The 25,889-nt window shown below is 39.6% G+C and overlaps 1 protein-coding gene across 11 annotated transcripts in view; it reads left to right on the top strand.

Moving 5' to 3' along the window:
- The window catches only part of PDE4DIP (phosphodiesterase 4D interacting protein), a 473,453-nt gene that overhangs the window by 126,471 nt on the left and 321,093 nt on the right, over positions 1–25,889 (top strand). For all 11 annotated transcript variants that reach the window (XR_009154308.1, XM_058176225.1, XM_058176217.1 and 8 more), the window contains 3 exons: positions 10,018–10,110; positions 12,595–12,813; positions 25,179–25,337. Coding sequence is in view for 10 of the 11 variants with exons in the window: in XM_058176225.1 (XP_058032208.1) it covers positions 10,018–10,110; positions 12,595–12,813; positions 25,179–25,337 (471 nt within the window). In the remaining variant the exon portion in view is untranslated. The remainder of the gene's footprint in view (positions 1–10,017; positions 10,111–12,594; positions 12,814–25,178; positions 25,338–25,889) is intronic.

Here is a 25,889-nt window from a genome sequence, read left to right as displayed (position 1 = left end):
AGAGATGGACACTTTCTTCTTTTCCTGCTTCTGCAGGAGTGCGCTGAAGTTCAGAGCTTGGCGGGGTTCAGTGGGACTCAACCCTTCAGGGCTCTGCTTCACAAAGCCAAGCCCCTGGGGAGATCTACTACTCTCCTGCCGCTCTATCCTCTCCCTTTCTCCCAGGGAGAGAAGTTGAAGCCAGTGAACAGCTGATTTTCGCTGTTTCGCTGGCTTTTACGAGATTTCAGCACGGAGCGCCTTGATTAGGCACCTGGTGAGGAAAGTGGCGCCACCGGAATTCCTTCTTCCCTTCTTAACTGTTTTCTCTTGGTCTTTCCAAAATTCCACTCCTTCATAATTTTCATCTATTATCCCATTCTCTTAACTTCATCTTTTTTATATATATGCTCCTCATTTATGGTGTCTTTTGCCCCCTTCTCTCCTATTTCTTGTTCTGTGCATTCCAACAAAATTTCTGACTTTTTGTTACCTTTTAATGATTCACACATATTTTTAAAGATCTCCATTAATTCCTCATATATCCAAGCCTCCATTTTGTCAATTTAACAAATTGTTAAAACTTTTAAATTATATCTCATTTAATTAAAGGTTAAGATCCATATATTCTCTTTTGTTTTCAAATTTTATTGTCCAGTTCAAATTTATATTCAATCCACTCCCAGTTGAGAATTTGTTGTCTTCCCGAGCTGTTGAAAATCAGAACCAAACAATGTAGAAATACTCCTTAAAAATTCTCACAGGCTCCCAGTTATCTTTCCCAGTAGTCAAGGTCACTGCTGTGCTTTATTTTCTAGCTTCCACTAAATGTTGCAATTGCAGTTCTTTCTTTCTCCTTGGTATGTATTTCTTTTTTTTTTTTTAATTTTTTATTACTTTTTTCCAACAAACAAAAAAGAAAATACATTATTACACCCTTGTGCTATACATAAAAAAAGGAAGATTTGGGTCTTCGGATATGTCCTCATAATTGCCAAAATCCACGTTCTCGAGGTACAGGTACCGAAGCGTCCAATTTTCCAAGCGCATAGTCCACGAATGGTTTCCAAGTCTTCCAGAAAATATCTTCTTTATACACACCACTTCTAATTTTAATATCACATGTCATTTTATCATTTATGGCTAATTTCCACATTTCAGAATTCCACTCTTCTATTCTAAAAATCACATCTAATTTCCAATATCTAGCTATTATAATTCTACCTATTATAATCATAATTCTAATCAATTCTTTTTCATATTTTGTTAATTCTATTTCCTTAATTACCAACAATAATATAGTTTCCACTCTCAATATTATTACTTTCCCATCATTTCAAATATCATTTTCTCCAATTGTTGCCAAAACTTTTAACCTTGTCACATTTATACCACATATGTTCATAAGTCCCCAATTCCATCTCACATCTCCAACATTTTTACTAATTTTTTATCCATTTGTGACAATCTTACTGGAGTCAAATACCATTTCAAACAACTTTATAATTATGCTCTTTAATCCTTATAGATAAAGTTCTCATAATTCTACTATTCAATTCACATTCCAATCTGACTCTGGTATTTCAATATTAAGATCTTTTTCCCAATTTGTCCTCATCACTCTTTGTAATTTTTCATCAAATTTATAATCTTATAAACCCTACTAACGAGTCCCTTTAGCCCAATTTCATCTTTCATAATCCGAGATACTAAATATTCAAATTCAGTTTCACATCTATTTATCGAATAATTTTCCTTAATTTTTGTCCATTTTCTATCTGTATTTTTTCAAACCAACAACCCTAATTTTCAATAATTTCTTTATTCCTCCTTTCATTTCCATAACTTTTATCCAATCTCTAATAATTTCTATATTTTCCTCTTTAATCACTTCATTATGTTTTATATTATTTTTAATCGCCAATTTCAATTGTCTCAAAAGATTATATCCGAATTAAAATTTTAACAAATTTATTCCACATTTCTTACGTATATACTCGAATATAAGCCGATCCGAGTATAAGCCGAGGTCAATTTTACCCCAAAAACTGGGGTAAACTGGGACTAGTATAAGCTGAGGGAAGGAAATGAGGCAGCTACGGTCAGGAAAGCCTCCTCCCTCAGCCGAGAGGCTGGCTCCCCGCCCGCCCTCTCACTGCACCGGCAGGGCTTAGCTAATGCAAAAGCCCGCCAAGTTTGCACCATCCGGTATAATGTGAAAAAGAAGAAAAAAACCTCGAGTATAAGATATACTCGGTATAAGAGGACGTTTTCAGCACAAAAACATGCTGAAAACTATATCATATATATCTGATAATCAAACCAATAACTTCTAATTACACATTTTGAGTTTGCTTTATCTAAAAACCACCTTGATCCAAATTTCTCTATATCCCTTAACTCTTAAGTCTCTCCAATAGTTATCTTCACTTTTAAATATTTTTACCACTATCCGGATACCATACGCACAGTAATAATTAAATAATTTGGGGATTCCTAATCCACCTTCCTTTTGATATTGATACCACATTTTCTTCACTAATCTAGGTCTTTTGCCACCATTACAAAATTTGTCCAATTTTTTCTGATATCCTTCAATATCTTTCTCTGTCAAATTTAGCGGTACCATCTCGAATAAAAAGTTGAACTTGGGCAGCAACATCATCTTACAACTTCTACCAAACCAAGACAACTTTAACATTTTATATTTGTCTATCTTCTTCTCAATTTCATTAATCACCACATCATAATTAAGTTTTTTCAATTCTTTAACCTTGAGTGAAAGCACTATACCCAAATATTTCAATGTATTTTTAATCCTTATCCCAAATTGCTCTTGCATATTCTCACACTCATTACCATTACTATCCATCAATAATTCTGACTTTGACCAATTTACTTTCAGACCTGTCATTTCCTCAAATTCTTTCAAATGCTTATATATCTTTTTCAGGTCTTTCTCTACATTTTTCAAAATAATTAAAGTATCATCCGCATACAAATTTATCTTATACCCCTTATATCCTTCTAATTCTTCATCTTTTTCTATCATTTTTGTCAAAATTTCCATAGCCAATAAAAATAATGTTGGGGACAAGGGACCTGCTTCTAATTTTATCTCTTCAGTTAATATTCCATTCATCTTCACTCTTGCACTGCTTTTTTGATACAATTTTGAAATAACATGTATAAACTTATTACCGAAGCCTAAAGCCTCCACAATTACTTTAATAGTTTCCCATTGTACGGAATCAAAAGCTTTAAAAATATCCAATGATATTATACCAATTTTATCACCGTTATATTCAGCTACATCTATAATATTTAATACTCTTCTAACAATATCACTCATGTATCTACCCTTCACGAAACCTACTTGGTTGTAACTTATATATCTATCTATAAATCTATTTAATCTATTACTTATAATAGCAGTAAATATCTTTGCATCCTGATTAATTAAAGAAATGGGCCGATAGGACTCAATCCTTTCTAAATCTTTATCTGGCTTAGGAATTAGGGTATCACCGTTCTATTCCATGACGAAGGTACTTCTCCACCATGTAATATTCCATTGAATAATTTTTGCAATCTTGGTATTATTAATTCTTTAAATTCTTTATAAAACTCAACAGGTAATCCATCCTCACCTGGAGCTTTCCTAATTTTAATTTTGTATTATTCCATTAAATAATTTTTGCAATCTTGGTATTATTAATTCTTTAAATTCTTTATAGAACTCAGCAGGTAATCCATCCTCACCTGGAGCTTTCCCTAATTTTATTTTTTGTATAATTCCATTAATCTCATCTTGTGTTATATCTTCTTCCATCAATTCCTTATATGTTTGATCAATTTTCACCACATATTTTTCTAAATAGCTTTGCAATTTTCCCCGATTAACTGGTTTCTTTGAATATAGATTCTGAAAAAAATTTCTAACCACTTCACATTTCTCTAATTTTTTATAACATCTTATACCTCTGTCATCTATCAAAGCTCCAATTTCTCTCTTCTCTCTTTTATTTTTCGCCATCTTTGCCAATAACTTAAAATTTCTGTTACTAAATTCAAAAAAATTCCTATTTAAATATCTCAAATTTCTTTTTACTAACTCTGTATCTTCTTCTATCATTTTATTTCTTAACATATTAAGTTCCTGAAGAATTTTTTTTCTTTAGTAAGCAAAAATTGATTTTCCAATTCTTTAATCTGGTTTTTATCTCTTTCCATTTTAATTTTATAATTTTTATATTTCCTACTTGATAATTTAATACTCTCCCCTCTAAACACCGCTTTCATCGCTTCCCAAACAATTTCAAATTTAACCTCACCGTTATCATTTAATCTCCAACTTTCCTCCAATTTTTTAAGTATCCATTTTTTATCCTTTTCATTTTTATACAGTTTCTCCTCATATCTCCAATAGCTTCTTTTTTTCTCAAAATTAAAATCTAAATTCACCATAATGTCTGCATGATCAGAATCTTTAAAAATTCCCACATCTACCTTATCCACATTATTCAACAAATCTTTAGAAAGAAAAATATAATCAGTTCTAGAATATGTATTATATATCTTAGAGAAAAAAGTATATACTCTTTCAATTCCTTTGACCTCTCTCCACACATCCACCACGGTTTGAAGCATCCACGTATTTAAAATCCCCATTTTATTTGCTCCTCCACAGCGGGTGGGGTTAGTACTATCTATTTTATCTCTGATTAAATTAAAATCCCCAGCCACAATTACTTTCCTACACTTTCATTCTCCAAAATTTTGTTATTTTTCAAGAAATTCTCTTTGTTTTCATTCGGTAAATATAAATTAACAAGTGTCACTTTTTCCTCATTAAGATTTCCAACAATTATTACATATCTTCCATCTTCATCCAAAATTACCTGATGTTTTTCAAAATACACCCTATCTGATATCAGTGTTGCAACTCCTCTGGCTTTTGAAGTTCCAAATGCTTTTTCATATATTTGCATACCTTTTATATACATTCTATTTGAATCTTCAGATTTCTGATGGGTTTCTTGTAAAAATAAAATATCTGGTAAATCTCTTTTAATCTTAAATTCCAATCTTCTTCTTTTAATCTGATTCCCTGTACCCTTCACATTCCATGACATTATTTTTATGACTCCCATTTAAAATATAAATTTTTCAATCCTATCCCCGCCTCTTCCTTTCTGTGCCCACAACCCAACATTAAACTCCCATATAACCAACATTTAACATATAAAAAATGATAAGAAAACCAAAAACAAAAACAAAAAACAAGACAAACAATAAAATACAAACAATCTTCTTCCCCCACATCCTCATCGGTTTCGCCTCTATAAAGAGAATGGGGGAGAGGGGACGTGGCAATGTCCGGGCCACTTCTTTCGGGCTGTCTATTTAAATTCATCACTCAAGAAAAAAGATAGTGATGGTTCTCTCCCGCATTCGGCTTCGTATTTTCCAAGACTCTTGTCTGCTTCTTCTTCTGCTGTATCCTCACGACTTTTCTTCTGTTCAACCAACACAGGTGATATTTCTTTCCTCTTTAACCCTTTAGGGTCTTGCCCTCCAATAGCCCCTTTTTCTTCTTCTGGGGTTGATGTTTCCGCGTATGTTCCACCCATCTTAAGCATTTGATCCTTTATCTCCATTAAATCCTCCATCTCAATCAGTCCAAGCTCCCGTAAATATAATAGTGCATCTATGTCTGGGGTAATTGTATGCATCCTTCCTTTATAAAAAAATTTCAATTGTTGTGGTGGCCTCCAATTATATTTAATTCCATTATCTCTCAAAACTTTTGTAATTGGTTTTAAAAAAAATCTCCATGCCCTTTCTTCTCTTGATATATCCGGGAAGACTTGAATAGTCTTCCCTTCAAACTTCAAAGCATCTCCCATCTCTCTCACCTTGGCCATAACTTCCAGCTTGTTACCAAGATTTGCGAACCTGACAAGCACATTCCTGTTAGAGCCATTTTGCCTTCTATATCCAATTCTAAAAACACTTGCCAGGTCTGCTATTGTAAACGTAAGTTGCGTATCCAGATCATTAATCCATTTCAAAACCCGCTGTTTCAATTTATCCTCCTTTTCTTCTGAAATTCCTCGGATAACCAAATTATATTTCCTCATCTCTTCTTCCAAGAGACAAATTCTCTTATCTTGCTGCTCATTTTTATAAAATATTTCACCAATTTGCCGATCCACTTTTACCTCATGTACATGGATCTGCTCCATTTCATCTTTAATAATTGTCATTTCCTCTCTTTGCTTTGCAAAATTTTCATTCATCTCTTGTTTCATCTCTTTCATTTCCGATGTCATTTCCAATGTCATATTATCCATACGCTCTGATAGTCCTGCTATTTTTTCCCCAATTTTATTTAAAGCTGCAGCAAGTTACTGCGTTTCTGAAAGTTGTTGAGTCATTTTGAAAAAACCTAAAAAAATTTCCAAACTAGTATTCCAAACCAATTTTACAGAGGGTCTTGATGAAGATCAAGGGACGGCAGTCTTTTAATTGAAGCGAAGCGGCTTATTTGCACTCGTTATCTCTCAGTAGCTTGTGACTCATAGTCACTCCACAAAGAAACACAGATACCTCACAGCTTTTAAACAATAATCAGCGCCATTTTTTCTCCACGTCAGCAAAGGAGAAAGAAAAAAAAACCAGCTTAAACTTCAAAACAAAGTCCTTTTTTTGTTTTCTGTGATATAAACAAGCTATTAATTTCCTCTCAAAATAAAAAAAAATTATCCGCCCAGTGAAATCCTATTGCTGCCAGTCAGTCCAACACAAAAGATCGGTTTCTCTTCAGTTAAATTCTTCTCATTAACAAATTCAGTCTTTAATATTCACTCCTTAGCCTCAGCAATAAAAAAAATTTTTTTAAACACAGAACACGATAGTTATAATAGGAAAAGCAAAAGACAACAATTTATTCCAAACTTATCGTGTCTGCCAGTCGGCTCGGTCACCCCCACGCTGTAAAAACTCCTTAATTCAAGCAGTTTCAGATGACCTACCAGTTTTAAATTCAGTCTGCTGAGCTATTAACACTTTCACTTCATGATTTATTAACTTTCATCCATAACGGTGCATTCCAAACAGCATAAATCCTCATAAATCTTCATTAATAAGCCCTGTGAAGTGAAGGAAAGGTCCTTACCCCACCACGGTCATGGCCACGCCTCCCCTGGTATGTATTTCAAGTTAAAGTTAAACCATCTGAAATACAACACCCACCGAACCTGTTTCGGCGATAGTTGCCATGAGGTTTGGAAGGCCTCCAAATTCTTGTGGTCCATTCAGACCTCAAATGGTAACCCACCCACCCCTTCCAACAGGTGCTGCGAGGTCAGCAGGGCCCATCGAACCACAAATGCTTCTTTTTCCAAACCGGTATTTCCAACGATCAGCTGTGCCGCGCAATTTATAATCGCGAAATCCTGCTTTCTAGTGAATCTGAATCGCACGGTACAGCTGTTCCCCTCCCTTGCTGTTCTACTTACCTTCTTAAGCCTCCTTTTTCTGCACAAAGCGCATGTTTGGTGCGCACTGCATATGCGTGCACAGCATGCATTTGGTGCACAGTGTGCATGTGCACTCAGTGTGCCTTTGTGCGTGCAGTATGCATTTGGTGCACAGTGCGCATGCGTGCACATTCATCACGCATTTGGCATGCATCATGCATGCATGCACAGCAAACTGGTGGCAAACCTTGGAGGATTTTACCACTGGTCCCCAGTTCCCGATGGGCCCAGCCACCATGCCTCTGCTCCACCCTTTCCAGTCTCTGGTCGCTCTTGGATGGCTAGCGGCTTCTGCAGACCCGGCCATTCCTTTGGCCTGACATCCAGGGATGCCTCCCCAGCCAGACCCAGTAAGGTATCCAATACAGTAACATCAGTTGTTGCTACTGATTCTTCTAAGTCTGCAGCCTCCAAACCCGGTACTGTACCTTCAGCCACAATGTGGTAGAATGAGCTCTGACTAAACTGTCAGGTTCCGGAAGGAAAAAAAGGATGTCCAATAGAATCCTGGTTTGCAATCTTTTTCTTTACTCCTGAACCAGCATGAACTGACCATCACACGTTTACAAGCAGTGAAGTAAAATCCTAGTCAGAGCTATGTGCTCAGTGCTCCCCACCATGTTTAAGCAATATGTGCCGTCCCGCCCACATGCGCAAACCCAACCCCACGTGGCCCCTGTGGTGTGTGGAGCACAGGTGTCCACCTCCCAGCTGGGCTTGCCGTGGCAAATCTGCTGCTCCACAGCTCGGCTGTGATTACATTATCACAGGCGACTGCGTCTCAGCTGTTCGTATAGCCGCCAATGCAGCCTCCTGTGGCTCAATATACAGGCAGTTCTGTCCCAGCCATGTGTGCTTCTGATGCTGCCACTTCCACCTCTCATCTGATTCGGGAGATGAGTGTCGTGAGTGTAGGTGGTCGTGGTTCCCGTTGCTGCGTCCCCTGCCTGAATGGCAGCACCAGGCTGTCAGGCATGCCGGGGCTGAATGATGTTAATACATTTTATTGACAATAAAAAAAAAAAATATTGCAACAACATTTTTCTTTCACTAGATTTCCAATCTTTAAAAATGCAATGATTGTTGATGCTCAGTAGGTATTCCACAAATTAATCATGTGGTTTTAAGATGTCCTCTTATAAATAACTGTTTTTTAATCTTCAAAAGGATATATGGATTGAAATTTTGATAAACTCTTTAAACAGCTAACCTGTTCCTAAGTCTATTAATTATGCAAATGTTATTTGCAGATTTCTTACTTTAGTTTTGGAACCTTATTAGCCATTTACAGTTCTACTATAATTGAAGTAGCATTTGTTCTGTTTTGGGGCCTATGCAACAAGATGTAGTTCAGTGATGAGAAAAGTAAGGTCCTACATATAAGCAAGAAAAATCAAATGCATAAATATAGAATAGTGATACCTGGCTCAGCAGCAGCATTTGTGAAAGGAATCTAGTGAACTACCACTTAAGTATGAGCCAGCAGTGTGTGGAAGCTGCCAAAAAAGCTGATACATCAACAGAAGGATAGTATCAAAACAGAATACTGGCCAGAGGGCTCTGTAATGCACCAGAAGGCAGGACAAGAAGTAATGGGTGGAATATTGTCAAAGAGAGATCCAACCAAGAAGTAAAGAGAAATTTTCTGACAGTGAAAACAATTAATTAATGGAATAGCTTACCTCCTGGGGTTGTGGGTGCTCCATCACTGGAGGTTTTCAAAAAATAGACTAGACAGTTATTTGACTGGGGTGGTACAAGGCTCCTGCCTTCCGATTTAACATTTTTATTGAGTTATAGAATATTGTAAAATACAAAAGTAAATAGAAAAGCAGTGGGGGAGGGGGAAGAGAAGTGTGGCAAGATAAGAAAAAGAAAAGAAAAAGAAGTATTAACTTCTGAATCTCTCTGTTACAGTAAAATAAGGCATTAACATCAAATCACAACTTTTTGCTTTTTCATGATAATATGAACGAGACATTTCTGTAAAGATCTATCAATCTACTCAGTAAAACCCAAAATCAAAGTTTTATTTTTTCCACATCAAGCACGAAGTTCAGAAGCGATCTCCATATGGAAACAAAAGTACTTATGTTCTTTTCTTTAATCAAAGTAGTTAATTTTGCCATTTCAGCCAACTCCATCAACTTCTGCAACCATTCGTCCATAGTAGGAATCGAAGTGTCCTTTCATTTTTGTGCATACAATAATCTTGCTGCTGTCAACATATTTAATAACAAAGTTCCAAATTTTTTCTCCAGTTCTTTTTTCATTAGGAAAAAATGAAAAAAGAAAAGGAAAAGTTCTGATTTCATTTATATCTCCATTTTCAAAATTTTCTGTATTAAAATATGATTCATACTCCAAATTTTGTTTTGCTTTATCACATGTCCATTATAGATGATAAAAAGTCCCTTCCCTTGAGCTGTTTGGGTTTTTCTCCTGTTTCTGGTTTACTTTCTGATTTCAAATTGCTCGGTCCTGTTTTCTGTAGTGTGAAGAACTAAATCATGTAATTCATAACCAGAATGAGAAAATAGTCGAACTGCAAGACATGCTACATAAGAAACAGCTTGAACAATTACAGGTATGGCTTTTACTTGAATTTTTTACAAATTAATGTTTTTTGTTTTATATCTCTCCAAAAATTGGAGTTTATATTAATTTTTTTGAGTTTTACAAGATGATTAACCCTAATAATGAATGCTAAAGATATAATGTATACTAAAAATGTTTCCCATTAAATTCAAAATATGCCAGCTAAAACATTTCTAGTATTAATACAGATGATACAGTAGTATATTATAAGATGAAAAGATCTTACTTTTCCCAAAGAAGAAGTTTAAAAAATTGAGTACTTTGGAGTAACTCTTTACCTGCTTATAGCTAATAATTAAGATAAACAGGTAGAACAATACAATAGTGATCTGCTGTCTACAGTTGAAAATCTGCAGCAGAAAGAAATTGATAGATTTCTAGTTTAAGAATACTTCAGGACTTCTGAATGTTGAATTGTATTTGAAAATGAAACAATTGCTAAGAAGATGTTGTAAGTCACCCAGAGTCACCTATGTGTGAGTTGGGAAGTTAAAAAGTATAAACAAACACAAACAAACAGGCATCCTAGTTTATGACCTAAACTATACTTATAAATACTTATACTTTTATAAGTATTTATTTTATGTTTATACTTATACATCAATATAAGGCTTTGAGGCAGGGGTGAAATGCTCCCGGTTCAGACCGGATCACCTGATCCGGTAGTGATGGCGGTGGGTGGTTCAGAGAACCGGTAGCAAAAATCCCTATCCCATCCCTCATGCCCAGCTGAGCCGCGTGATCATCAGAGGTTTTTTTAAACTTTTAAAAGCATTTTTTTCTTCGGCCAAAAAATGCTTTTAAAAGTAAAAAAAAGCCTCTGATGATCACGCGACTCAGCTGGGATCATCAGAGCCTTTTAAAAGCATTTTTTCTACAACCTCTTTGGCCGAAAAAATGCTTTTAAAAGGCTCTGACGATCCCAGCTGAGTTGCCTGATCGTTAGAGCCTTTGGTTGAAAAAATGCTTTTAAAAGGCTCTGATGATCCCAGCTGAATTGCTTGGTCATCAGAGGCTTTTTTTTTCTTTTAAAGGCAAAAAAAATGCTTTTAAAAGAAAACAAAAGCCTCTGACGAAGAGGTGGTAGAAAAAATGCTTTTAAAAGTTAAAAAAAAAGTTGGCCATGTCCACCCAGTCACATTACCACCCCCCACCAAGCCATACCCACAGAACCGGTAGTAACAAATTTTACATTTCACCACTGTGGCGAGCCTTTTCGGCACCGAGTGCTCAAACAGGAACATGCGTGCATGTGTGCGCGCCGGAGCACTAGAAACCTGAAGATCAGCTGGCCAGCACATGCATCCCTGTTTTTTGGCCATTTTCAGGCAATTTGGGGGTCTGTTTTCAGGGTGTTTTTGGGCCATTTTCAGGGCATTTTGGGGGCTGTTTTCAGTCTGTTTGTTAGTGCTCCAGTGCCCGCAAAGAAAAATTGCCCCAAAACGGACTGAAAACAGCCCAGAAAGCGGCCCAAAAATGGCCCCCAAAACAGCCTGGTTTTTGGCTGTTTTCTGGCACACCAGCACTTGCAAAGACCAGCTGGGAAACCAGAAGAGCAGCTGTCAATGGCGCACGTGCCCACAGAAAAGGCTCTGCATGCCACCTCTGGCACGCATGCCATAGGTTTGCCATCACGGGGCTAGAGCCTTGAAAATCTTAGCAGAATGGCTTTAAAGAAGGGGACAGGAGAAAAGGCAAAGAACACAGGAACATAGCTGCATATGATAATAGAAGGAGTCATGAGCCAGAAAATACTAACTCTAAATCTCCAGTTTTCAGTGATAAAGAGATGACTCAACAATGACATCTGTAGGTTCCAATGTTTACACAATAGTTTTCAGAGGATGGATATCAAACAGAAAGAAATAGAATCCTAAAATGGAAAAGCAACAATGATTACATAAATATTAAAAAATGCAGTGAGATGAGAATCATGATTAGAAAGTAGAGATCAGAGAATATTAATTATTCAAAGAAATAGACCCAATATTATCACAGTACAGGTTTCTCGATGTACAACCAATCATTTAACAACCATTCAAAGTTATGACAGCACTGAAAAAAGTTACTTATGGCTGGTCCTCACACATGATTATTGGAGCATCCCTCTGATTATGTGAGCAAAATTTGTGTGCTTGGCAACCAGCATAAATTTATGATGGTTGCAGCATCCCAAATTCACTTGGGGACTTCTGATAAGCAGTCAGTGTGAGTAATTTGCTTAATGATTACAGCAGCAAAAGTCAAATTTGTGCATGACTCAATGATCACAATGCTTAGCAACTTAATTATCATATCACTTAGCAACAGAAATTCCAGTCTCAATTATCATCATAGGTCAATGAATACAATGATCTCTGATGTCGTATGATATAACTCAGAATGCATAAAACCTATGATCATGTCAGGATTTTAATGACCAGTGATTGCCTAAACTGTCTCTGTTCTGTTTCCTACTTTTGAATCATTTTAGAACTTAGAGGGTTGTTCTTCATTACAACCGAAACAACAGATAGCATTTCTTGATGTACAGAATGCTCTTTTCTTCACTCAGTTGGAAATGCAAAAATTGAAATATGCCCAGCAGCAAAAAGATCGACAGTTGGCTGAGGCTAAAAGGACCAGCCACTTTCTAGAGACAGCATTGCAAGAAGAACAGCTACAAAAAGAAGCAGCTTGGAGACATAATAAGGTAAAATTCTTGAACAATTAACTTTAGCAATAAAGGTGGAAAATACCTTTTCTGAATCATCTAAATCACAATCAGAGGAGAGAAACATAAACCGTATTGTCAGTGCATGATCCTCCCCATTACAGAAAGGAAAGGAATCTGCAGATTTTACTCCACTGGTTGTTGCCAACTATAGGGGGCAACACTCACCTCCATTTTGAAGCCATGAGCCAGCACTGTCTGAAGATATTTCTCAACTGGATACAGTATTCTAAATATGGTCTTACCAGTACACTGTAAAGCAGTACTGTCACTTCTCATTATCATAATACTGTCCCTCTGTTGATGCAGCCTAGGACTGCATTGGTTTTTTTCACAGCTGCAGCACACTGCTGGCTCATACTTAAGTGATGATCCACTAGAACACCTACTGTTGATCTAGGTACTGCCTATTCTATACTTCTGTATGTGGTTTTTTTCTGCTTAAGGATCTTGCTTTTCTCTCCACAGAACTGTATCTTGTTACTTAGGGCCCAGTGTTCAAGTCTTTCAAGGTCCTTCTGGATCTTGAGTCTATCTTCCAAACTGTTAGCAATTCCATCCAGTTGGATTATAGGCAATGAGTTCCACTTATGTTTAACAGATTAACAGAGTTGAAAGGGACCTTATAGGTCATCTAGTCCAATTCCCCACTCAAGCAGGAGATCCTAACACCATTTCTGACAAATGGCAGTCCAATCTTTTCTTGAAAGTCTCAAGTGATGAAGCTCCCACAACTTCCGAAGGCAAGCTGTTCCATTGGTCGATTGTTCTCACTGTCAGAAAGTTCCTCCTCATTTCTAGGTTGAATCTCTCCTTGGTTAGTTTCCATCTTATTATTCCTTGTCTGGCCTTCAGGGCTTTGGAAAACAGCTTGACCCTCTCCTCTCTGTGGCAGCTTCTCAAGTATTGGAAGACGGCTATCTTGTCTCCCCTGGTCCTTCTCTTTACTAGACTAGCCATGCCCAGTTCATGTAACTGTTCTTCATATGTTTTAGTCTCCAGTCTCCTAATCATCCTGGTTGCTCTCCTCTGCACTTTTTCTAGAGTCTCAACATCTTTTTTATAGTGTGTTGATCAAAACTGGATGCAGTACTCTAGGTGTGGCCTTACTAGGGCTTACTACTTACTAACTTACTACTTACTAGGGCTTATTTACTAGGGCTTATTAGGGGTATCCTATTGCATGCTTCCCTTAGTTCTAGTTCCATTGAGTACTATTTGCTGAGTGTGATTGGTCAGCCAATTGCTAATCCATCTGGTGGTGGTTCTGTCCATCCTATATCTTATAAAGAAATAGATTGTGGTCTACTTTGTCAAATACCTTGCTGAAGTCCAAGTATGTGCAAAGCATTTAGCTAAACCTATTGGACAAGTCCTAGACATGCAATAGAGAATATAAATATAGAACAGAAACAGGAAATGATTACATATAAAGAACTTTTGTATGCTGAAGGAGGTAGATTGCAATTAAAATCATTACAGGTATTAAATGAAGAAGGGAGGAATTATACTTGGTTTCAATATGGGCAAATAAGTGCTAGATGGAAAGAAGATCAAAAAATTGGTATAATGCAAAGGGAGGAAAATTTAATAAAGCAAATTAGAAATCAGACCCACGAGCATATAAAGAGATTGTATAATGTGTTGCTTGAAATAGATTCGGAAAAGGATTTGGTAAAGGATTGTATGATAAAATGGGCACAGAATATTCAGGAACCAATAATGTTGGAAACATGGGAGAAAATTTGGGTTAGAAATGTTAAGTTTACACAAGCACAGAATTTAAGGAAAATTTTTATAAGATGTTTTATAGATGGCATTTAGATCCCAAAAAATTATCATGTATGTATCCTAATATCCAAGCGAAATGTTGGAGGTGTGATTGTGATGATGCTACATATTTTCATATTTGGTGGACTTGCAAGAAAATTAAGGTCTTTTGGATAAGAATTTGGTGGATTATTCAAAATGTACTGAAGAAGAAGATAAAGTTCCTGCCACAATTTTTCCTTTTGGGAATTATAATGGATTGTACAGGGATTGAGACTAAACTGATTTTGAACTTAATAACAGCAGCAAGACTGTTGATTGGACAATACTGGAAGAAAGAAGAGATACCTACAATAGAAGAATGGATATTGAAAGTTATTAACTTGGCTGAGATGGCTAAAATCTCAGCGTTTTAAAAGACAATACGCAGGAAAGATATTTAATTGAATGGAAAAAATGGATTGATTATCTACAAAACAGATATCAGATTAAGAAATATCAGATTGCCTTTGAATAATTAGAAAGTTATTTTATGTAATGGGGAGGGGGTTGGGAGACGAAAAGCTTTGGATGTGGTTATTTGGATTGGACTTTACCTTGTGATTGACCCGGGAAGCCGGGGGTGGGGGAGGGAGGGGGATGTTTTGTTTTTTTTTTTTTTTTGGGAGGGAGGGGGAAAAAAGGGGGAAAATGTTTTTGTTTTTTTTAAAACTCTTTCAATAAAAAAAAAAAAAAAAAAAAAAGAAATAGATTGTGGTCTACTTTGTCAAATACCTTGCTGAAGTCCAAGTATGTGCAAAGCATTTAGCTAAACCACTAATTTAGTTATTTTATCAAAAAAGGAAATAACATTTGTTTGGCATGATATGTTTTTAACAAATCTACTGTCAGGGTTCCAAGTAATACACCCATAGCAAGCAGAATTCCAAGGCAAGCAGTTTCCTCGAAGAACAAGTTTATTGGATATGTCATATTGGCACAGGCTGGTGAAAACTGACTCTAAAGGTTCCCATGGTTTTCACCTAATTAAAAGTAAAAGTTTTTCCCCCTTTCCCAAACAATCAGTCATATGGTCCAATCAAAACGCTGTCTGGTTGCTTGGAAACCTCATTCCTCCTCTCTTCAGCCACCTGTGGGAATGTCCTTGGTTCTCAGGGGAAACTATTTTGTTTTGGCTACAAAACCCAGCTATCTTTATCCCCCCCTCCCTATCCCTTAGCACCATTGTGGCAACACGGATGCCTCAAAGATGGCCTCAGTCAGGCTAGCTTCAGAGTTGACATCTACACAGGTTTCTAGTAATCACCTTGTTTGTTTCTAGAGTGCTAACAAATCCTCCACTTGATTAACTTTTCCAGGATTTCTGAATCCATTTTTCTCCTTTTTTTAGATTGGAAACCTATCAGCTCTTTTCAAGTCCTCTGTTATTTCCCCTGTGTTATATAAGGTTCAAAAGATTATGTTCAGTGAATCCAAAATTTCATCTTTGTTACATCTTACATTTCAGCAACTGGATGTAAACCGGGGTGGGTTCTACTTACCTTTACTACCGGTTCGCAACGTGCCTGTGCACGCATGCGCAGATCACTTTTGATGACGTTCGGGTCTGTGGGCAGAGCCTCCCGACGATTTTACTACCGGTTCTTTAGAACTGGTCTGAACCGGGGGCAACCCACCACTGATGTAAACCGTCTGGCCTAGGTGTTTTAACAGATTAAATAGCTTGGTCTTCTAGTCCAAACCTCTGCCCAAGATGGAGAACCTACACCATTTCTGACAAAGTCAGTCTCTTCTTGAAAGCTACCAGTGATGAAGCTTCCACAACTTCTGAAGGCAAGCTGTTCCATTAGTTGATTGTTGTCACTGTCAGAAAATCCTCCTTACTTCTAGGTTGAATCTCTCCTTGATCAATTTCCATTCATTTTTCCTTGTCTGGCTTGGGTGCTTTGGAAAATAGCTTGACCCCCTCCTCTCTATGGCAGCCCCTCAAATATTGGAACACTGCTATTATGTCTGCCCTGGTCCTTCTCTACACTAGACTAGCCATGCTCAGTTCCTGCAGCCGTTCATTGTATGTTTAGCCTCCAGTCTCCTAATCATCTTGGTTGCTCTTCTCTGCATTCTTTTTTTAAAATAATTTTATTTATGATTTTTTCTTTAATATCCAAAAATACTTGGTGAACAGTTATTGTCTGGGTCAGTATACTTTGCATACAATACTTTACATATTACTATGTATCCCCCAAAATAAGACTTCCCCTGATAATAAGCCCAACTGGGCTTTTGAACACATATGCTAAAAATAAGCCCCCCCCCTAAAATAAACTACCTCTCATTCTATCTCTCCCCAGCATTTTTGGCGCTTGTTCGCTCGCCCACCACCCATCTATCCATCCCGCTAGCAAGAGAGCAGCCACCTGGCACCTCTTGCCATGTGGTGCGCCCTCCATCCAGCCGGGCAGAGCACCACTCACCGACCGAGCAGTATCCCAAGATCACGACCTTTCAGTAGCGCACAAATGGCATTGCCCAACAATAGCTCCGAGACCAATTGAGCCTTCCCTCTAGAGAGCTTGCTGGGAGGTCCAGGGTGGCCTGCACACTCACAGCCTGGAGTCCAGCAGAGTCCCTCCACATGCTGCCATCAAGCCCTGCCCCTCTCACAGGGTGGTGGAACACAAGTGACCCAAAGACCTCAAACCATGTGAGCGCCTATTCCCTCCACCCCCTGCTCACGCGCCTCCCAGGCCTCACCACGTTGATGTGGGTGAAGCCGGTGAGCATCAGGTCCTTGAGGAGTTTTCAACCAATATTGAGGGTGTCTACCACCAGCACCCATGCGAAAGCCACAGCCTGGCCAGCTTGCCCTGAAGGCCAGGGCCACTGCCATCCCAGCACTGAAAAAGCAGGTGAGAAAAAGTGATGGACTCCAGCCAGACACAGCGCATGCACTGCTCCTCATGCTGCCTCCGGCTACTGTCACCATAGAGTGGGAAGTGCACTCCCAGAGTGGTTGCTCCTCTGGCTGCATAGCTGCTTCTAGCGGCCAGCAGGTGGCAGCGCAGATTCCCCATGTGGGTGTCAGGGTTCCAGAAAAACCTCTTCTGCATAAAACAAAAAGCTGTGAAGCCATTGTCTTTCAAAGTTCTTTACTAGCATAAGGAAACTGGCACACGATGAGTGAAATTCCAAAACTGAAACTTCTGGATTCTTTTCTCAGTTATACAAACCCCAAGAGTCCCACCCCACAACCCCTTTGCTGGTCACATGGTCCAACATTCTTCCACTTTATTCGAAACCTCCTCTTGCCACTCCTTCTGCAGATGCGAACACAATCCGACCTTGACCACTTGAAGAATGTAACCATACCCATCATCCCCCCTTCTTCCCCTCAGGGGAGAAATGTGGCAGTGTCTGGAAACCTACGGCCTAGTATGGTTTCCAGGCCTGACAGGCGTCCCCCCTTGCAAAAGAAGTTATATCCTAGGAAAGAAAACAAAGAATTAATAAAGAAGAGTCTTGGTGTTCCACACGTTCCCTTCTACCCCCCTCTCCCCCCTCCAAGAGGGTTTTTAGGTTTGTCAGGGAAAGTGTTGTGAAATTGTTTAATCAAATTGTCAGCATTTACTTTCCAACTTCTGACCCAAGTGGATTCTGATAATGGGTATCCTTTCCAGTGGACTAAATATTGTAGTTGACCTCTGTATAGTCTAGAGTCAAGGATTTTCTTGATTTCATAGTGGGTTTCACCTTGGATTATCAAGGGTGTTGGGGGGGGCGGGAGGTAGAGGTCTCAGTCCAGATTGTCTAGCAGGTTTTAATAAGCTGCTATGGAATACCGGGTGTATTTTTCCCAATATTCGAGGGAGTTTAAGTTGGACGGTTACGGGATTAATAATCTTTACAATGGGGAAAGGGCCCAAAAATTTTGGACCAAATTTTTTGCTCGGTATTCTCAATCTCAGATACTTAGTAGATAAAAAGACTTTATCCCCAATGCTAAAAGGGGGTTGAAGGGAACGGTGTTTGTCAGCTTGGGCTTTATATTTTTGAGCTGCTACAGCTAAGGCCTTTTTTGTATTTTCCCACCCTTTTTTCAACAAATTCATCCAGTCCGTTAGGGAAACGGAAGTGGGGGGTTGCATGGGGAGTTCAGGCATTGGAACGAAGTCCATGCTGGTGGTTATCTGAAAAGGAGTTAACCCCGTGCTGCTGTGTACAGCATTATTATATGCGACCTCTGCAAATGCCAACAAATCCGACCAGTTCTCTTGTTGGTAATTTACATAGCACCGTATGCATTGTTCCACCATTGAGTTCAATTTCTCAGCCGCACCATTGGTCTCAGGATGGAACCCAGAGCTAAGTCCTTGAGATGACCCAATGGACCGTAGGAATTCCCTCCAGAACTTGGCTGTGAATTAAACAGCCCTGTCAGATATTATTCTTTTAGGAACTCCATGTAGTCTGTAGATGTGTTTCACGAAGAGCTTTGCTAATTTTCTCGCCGATGGCAATCTGGTGCACGCGGTGAAAGGGCCTGTTTAGAGAACAAATCCACCACAGTCCATATCACCGTATTTCTCCCACTAGGTGGGAGTTCAACAATGAAATCCATGGCAATCTCCTCCCAGGGTCTCTTGGGTTCGGCTACGGTTTGTAGGAGTCCAGGGGTTTTTCCTGGTCTGGATTTCATGGTGGCGCAGGTGGCACAGCTCCGTACATAGTCTTCGACATCTGATTTCATTTTTGGCCATCAGAATTGCCTTCTAGCCAAGTGGAGAGTTTTCAAAAACCCAAAGTGACCTCCTAGGCGAGAGTCGTGGCTTTTCTGTAGTACAGCCTGCCGCATAGCGACGGGTACATAAATCTTGGTTCCCTTCCAGGGTAGTCCATCCCTTAAGGTGAGGTCAGGCAAGTTTTCTTTAAACCAAGCATCGTCAGCGAGTGCTGATTTTAATTCCGCTAGTAGTTTATTTGGTGGGATGTTAGCACCACGGCGTGATCGTGGTCGAGTAAGTGCTTGGTTGGCTGGTTCGCTATCGGGAATCATCATGTGTACTACCTCTTTGCGTTGGCTATCAAATTGTGGTTTCCTAGATAGGGCGTCAGCCAGTAGATTTTAGTCGCCGGGGATGTATTTGAGGGTGAAATGGAACCATTTGAAAAACTGAGCCCATCGAACTTGTTTGGGAGAAAGTTTTTGAGAGGTTTTTAAGTATTCAAGGTTTTTGTGGTCCATCCACACCTCGAACGGTTCCTTCCCCCCTTCAAGGAAGTGTCTCCAGGAGAGGAGTGCCCACCGCACTGCAAAGGCTTCCTTTTCCCAAACTGTCCATCTGCGTTCAGTGTCTGTCAGTTTTTTAGAAACGTACGTGCAAGGCATAAGATTGTTGTCGGTATTCCATTGCAATAAGACAGCCGCTACCGCTACATCACTTGCATCAGCTTGGACCACAAAAGGTGTATTTGGATCAGGGTGTTGAAGAATTGGCTCCATCGAGAATAGGCGTTTCAGGTGTTCAAAGGACTGTTGGCAATCCATTGTCCAAGGTAGGGGTTGGTTAGGTTTGGGCTTGGCCGGTGATGGCCCAGTTTTTAGCAATTCTGTCAATGGTAGAGCTACTTCTGCGAAAGAAGGAATGAATTTGCAGTAAAAATTTGCGAATCCCAGGAAACTTTGAAGCTGTTTACATGTGCGTGGTGGTTGCCAATCCAACACCGCTTTCACTTTTCCTGGGTCCATTTTGATACCTTTGATGATATCCGGTAACCTAGGTAGTCTAGGGATTCCATATGGAATTCGCATTTGGAAAGTTTCACATATAGTTTGGCTGCTAGGAGTTTTTTAAGGACTTGTCTGACTAATTTGATGTGTTGTTTGATATTGTCTGTGTAGATAAGAATTTCATCTAAGTAGACAAGAACCCCATTGTAGAGATGGGGGTGGAGGGTTTCATTAATTAGTTGCATGAAAAATGCTGGAGCCCCCTGGAGTCCAAAAGGCATGACACGGTATTGGAAACTGGGTCTATGGGTCCGAAAGCCCATATAATTTTCCTGAATCCATCCTCCCATTTGATTGTGGGTTCCCATTTGTCCAGCCAAGCTAAACCCAGGATGATGGATTCTGACATCTTTGGAATCACTATGAATCTTATAAGTTCACGATAGTCTCCAATTTCTAAGCGAACCAGTTGCGTGATTTGGGTCGCTGGAACGCTGCCAATTAAGGTTCCATCTACTTGGTGGAATTTAATTGGATGTTTCAAGAGAAATGTTTTTATAGGCAGTTGGACGACCGTAGAGGTTGAAATTAGGCATCTGGTGCATCATGTGTCCACAATAGCCTCTTAAGTCTTTTTTGGCCCCTCCCCCTGGAATTATTAAGTTTACTTTGATAGCAAAAGAAGGGCCGTGGTGGCTCAGGCTGTAAGATAGCCTGTTATTAAAACACAGCTGCCTGCAATTACTGCAGGTTCTAGTCCCACCAGGCCCAAGGTTGACTCAGCCTTCCATCCTTTATAAGGTAGGTAAAATGAGGACCCAGATTGTGGGGGGGCAATAAGTTGACTTTGTAAATATACAAATAGAATGAGACTATTGCCTTACACACTGTAAGCCGCCCTGAGTCTTCGGAGAAGGGTGGGATATAAATGTAAATAAAAATAAAAAAATAAAAAAATAAAAAATGAGTGCACTCACCATTGGGTTGTTTTCCTTCTCGTTTGAGTTGTCAGGAGGTGAATCAGCTGACAGAAGGTCAGTGGATACTTCAGTAGGGAGGGGAGTGTCCACGGCTTGTCTTGCAAAGCAACTGGTATTCGGGTTCTTTCGAGGGGGTCTGCGTGGTCGGGTAGCAGTTGGTGGGCGATACTGTGGGAGTGGTGTTGGGGCCAGGCAAGCTGAAGCCCGGTGTCCTAGTTTTCCACAACGGTAGCATTTAATTATTGTTGAAGATTGAAAGGTGGAGGGTGTGGTAGGTTTCAAGAGGGAAGGTTTTGTAGGTAGCCATTGTGGAGTTGTAGTTGTTAATTGGCTTTGGCGGGGGTTGAATTCTCTGTCCAGAGCTACGGATATGTTGTACCAGTCATTTAATTGTTCTGGGATTCCTCTGGTGGAGCAGGCTTTTCTGATCTTTTGATCGATTGCCTCTTTGAAATAGTGGAGGAGGACGTGGTCTGGCCTATTGTCTAGGGTTACCAGCAACTTTTCGAAAGTCCCATACAAATTCCTTCAGAGGCCTGTTACCTTGTCTCATCGTTTTTAAGGTGGTTTCACATTCTGCAATTAGGTCATCATCTTGAAACCGGTTGCAAAGCAATGCAATAAATCCATTTATTAATTCAGGGGTACGTTTGTTGTGTAGTTGAGCTATCCACTCCGAGGCCAGCCTGACGTTCATACCATCCGAGATGGTGTTGATTAGGCTTCTTTCTGATTGATCTCTATATTGTTCAACGTAAGCCTCAATTCTGTTGAGGAAGTAAGCCAAGTGGTGTGGATTCCCATCAAAGATTGCTTTGAAAGCAGGAGGGGCTGGGTGAGGGGATGGAGGTGGGTTTAGCTGGCCTGCTTGCGGTTGAAGAGGAATTTGTGGGATGGCTGTTGCTGATTGCTGTAAAAACGCCTGTTGAGTGGGGAGAGCTGAAGCCACCGTGGCTGGTTGCTGAGTTGTAAAGTGGGGTGGAATTCCCCCTGGCTGCTGAGAAGAAAGTCCTTGAAATGTTTCAGTTGGTGCGGCAAAACCCGGTCGGGGGCCCCCAGGAAAGAAAGATGCTGAAACCGCTGGTTGCCATTGGTATTGGACCCATCCCTGTCCAGGATAAAATGCCCAACCGGGAGGAATAGAAGCAATGGGAGGTAGCATAGGCCTCAGCTGGTGGGAAAAGTCAATTGGGGGATTGCGGTTCCCCCCCAAGTCACTTGTGCTATCTGAACTCCCTGCTGTGTGAAGGAGGGAAGGGAGGGCCTCCTGTGTTCATCGGAATGGCTTCGAGCTTCAGAACTTTCCCCCTCTCTGCTGGGAGGGAAGATGAATTTAGGGTGAGCTAAATTCAATGGCTCTCAAGGGAGGTGAGCTGAGCTTTTGCGAGGCCTCACTTCCAAATGCTCAAAAGTTTCTGGGAGGTCCAATAGGGATTGCGATTTTAGGGGGTTTCCCAGGCCCCAATCCAGTGACTCTCCCAATTATCCAGTTTTTATTGCCCTCCATTGAGATTGAGAAGAGGGAGGGGGCTCTCCATTCCGCCCTGGGGAAATGTTTTCTCCCAGGGATCTCACTTCTTGCAATTGATGGGGAGGGGTTTGGCCGGAGTGACATCTTACCCATGAATCGGAGTCTTTAGGCCATGCACCAAGCTGACATGCAGGTTCCACAACTTCAGGCTTTTAAGTCACATCTTCCGATGGGAAGTAGGTGATCTCGACCAAGTCCTCAGATTCCAGCCCCACTGCCCCTTCAAAGGCTTTCTGCTTGCTGGCTCCCCATCTTCACTGGGTCTTCGCACAGCTGTGGAGTTTGCGGAGGCTGGGGCCTAGCGCCCCCCTAACAGGCCCCCAGAGCAGAGGAGAGGGTACCGTTAAACCAAAGAAAGTTTGAGTTTTGGAATAATGTCAAGGTTCCAGAAAAACCTCTTCTGCATAAAACAAAAAACTCTGAAGCCATTGTCTTTCAAAGTTCTTTACTAGCATAAGGAAACTGGCACACGATGAGTGAAATTCCAAAACTGAAACTTCCGGATTCTTTTCTCAGTTATACAAACCCCAAGAGTCCCATCCCCCAACCCCTTTGCTGGTCACATGGTCCAACGTTCTTCCACTTTATTCGAAACCTCTTCTTGCCACTCCTTCTGCAGATGCGAACACAATCCTACCTTGACCACTTGAAGAATGTAACCATAACCATCACCCACCCCTTCTTCCCCTCAGGGGAGAAATGTGGCAGCGTCTAGAAACCTACGGCCTAGTATGGTTTCCAGACCTGACAGCGGGCTCCGGCTCCCTTCACCTTCGTCACCTCTCTGTCCCGGCTGCCCGCAAAGCGGGGAAGGGCACCCAGCTGGAGGGGCCTTGTGGTGTTCTAGGCCAACCGTCTGGAAGACTTGGCAGCAGGCAGCTGGCCTGACTTCTTCTCTGATTCCAACGGTTTCCAGCTGGGATTTGGAAGCCACAGAGGCGGAGTTTGGAGGAGACAAAGAAAGACTTCTGCTGCTTCTGCTGCTTCTGCTTTTGGCTGCACGCAAGGAAAGCAGATTTGCAAATTTTAGCTATTTATTTTGCTTAATTATGTGTTCCTTTTTATATTTAATATATAATAATATAATTTTTTTCTAGCAGCATGTTATGCAAACCATGCTGGTTTTATCTGATGTCTTTTATTTTTCTTTCTCTATGGTATAGTTTTTGCTCGGGCCTTCATTAATCTCATTTTTCAGGACTTCCTAAGCATCTTGAAATGTTTTTCCTTTTAGGATATCCATCCATGGGATCCTTCCTAATCTTTTCTTAGCTTGCTGAAGTCAGCTCTCTTAAAGTCTAAAACAGAGTTCTCCAACCTTTTGATTTTGTAGACCAGCGTAGGAGTAAAGGGGATGGTTCTGTTGAGCAACTGGCAAGTGCACATGCAGCTCCATTTGCACGAGCAGCGGGTACATCGCTTGCTATTCATACAAATGAAGCATGCTTACCTGCTGCTCATGAAAATGGGAATGCACACACGTGCTTGCCCATCACTTATGTGGCCCAGTTGGGCCCGGGGGTTGGAGACCCCTGGTCTAAAACATTAGTCTGACTTGATTTAGTTACGTATGGTTGCATGATGGTGAAATAGTCATTCTCCCCTAAAATTCCTAAAACTGCTACTCCCTCAATCATCTTATCCCTATTAGTAAAAATTAAGTCCAGTATAGCTGTCCCCCTAGTTCCTTCCTCTGTCTTTTGTATGTTGTCAGCTAGGCATGTCAGGAACCTAGTTAGGAATTTAATTAGGAACCAAAGTTGTTAGCTACCATAAGAGCATGGTTTTTTAAAAAAGACATTATTAGGCCATGTAGTAGGTATAAAGTAGTAAAGAACCAACATTTTTTAGGAGAAGATATGGCTTTCAGAACACTATCTTAAACCAGTGTGCGAAATTTTATCTTCAGGAGATGGCAAGGCAGTCTACATTTATGAAAACATTATTATCACATCAAACTGTTTCAATGCTTTCAGCTATAACTTAACCAAGTTTAAATTATTGGTTGAAACTAATATTATCCAATGGGTTTGGGGCATTTCTGACTCTCAAGGATGGTTTTAATTTATACTGAAAAAAGGCTACTCATGTGCATTATGTGTACAAGTTTGAATTCCTTTCTTGGGAATTAATTTCTCTTATGACTAGAATAAGAAACAGGCAAGTTGTATGATTTGTTTCTCCCTTATTTGATTTAAATATTTCTGTCTTATCTTGGGTTGTAATTAAATGTATCATTCCCTAACATAACTCAATTTTTCTGTTATTTTTCTGTCATGTGAAGGGATTTCTTTTCCTAATTTGCTTCAAAGCTAATGGGACTTATTTCTTTCAGGAATTCTTTGCTACTCTTCAGCACTTAAAAACAAATCTACAGAACAAGAGCATGCAATGTTGTACTTTAGAAAAGGAAACATTTTTGAGGATGCACAGACAAGAGCGAAAAATTAAGGATTTGACATACAGTCTAGCTTGCAAAGAATGGCTTCTACAGGTAAGGAAAAGACAGAGATGGGCTTTTAAAGCCATCCTAGGAGCTTAGAGTGGCAGGAAAAAAGAGGCCAAAAAGTAAGTTATAATAATTAAAAACTATAATCAATAAATGCCCAAGAGCATATTTTATGGATCCTATTCTATTCTCCCTAAATCACTTTTAAAGCTTGCTTTTTTCTTTCTTTCTTTTTCTTTGCTATACGGAAAGATCTTTCCAGCCATATGTATATAATATGTACTGTAGTTTGTATCAGGTACTGGAATATGATAAACAGCAATGTAGTTCTAAAAAGAGAATTGAACTTCAGGGTTTAGCTACATACTGCCAAATAAAATGGTGAGAAGGATTATTAAAACAATATATTTTATTTATTTACTTTATTAAAACAATTATTTGGCTTCTTAATACTCTTTCTTATACAGTATTAAGAATTTTTTGAAGGGGTTGGGTATATGCATAGATAAGCATATAGTAAATACTGTTGATAGGACTTTTAAAAGACAAACTGTAGTTATCAAATTATAGTCATCAATTAAAAACTTACCTTAGAGA

This window comes from Ahaetulla prasina, chromosome 3 (genome assembly GCF_028640845.1).
Source record: "Ahaetulla prasina isolate Xishuangbanna chromosome 3, ASM2864084v1, whole genome shotgun sequence".
Classification (NCBI taxonomy): Eukaryota; Metazoa; Chordata; class Lepidosauria; order Squamata; family Colubridae; genus Ahaetulla; species Ahaetulla prasina.
This window is presented reverse-complemented; position numbering and strand designations above follow the sequence as displayed.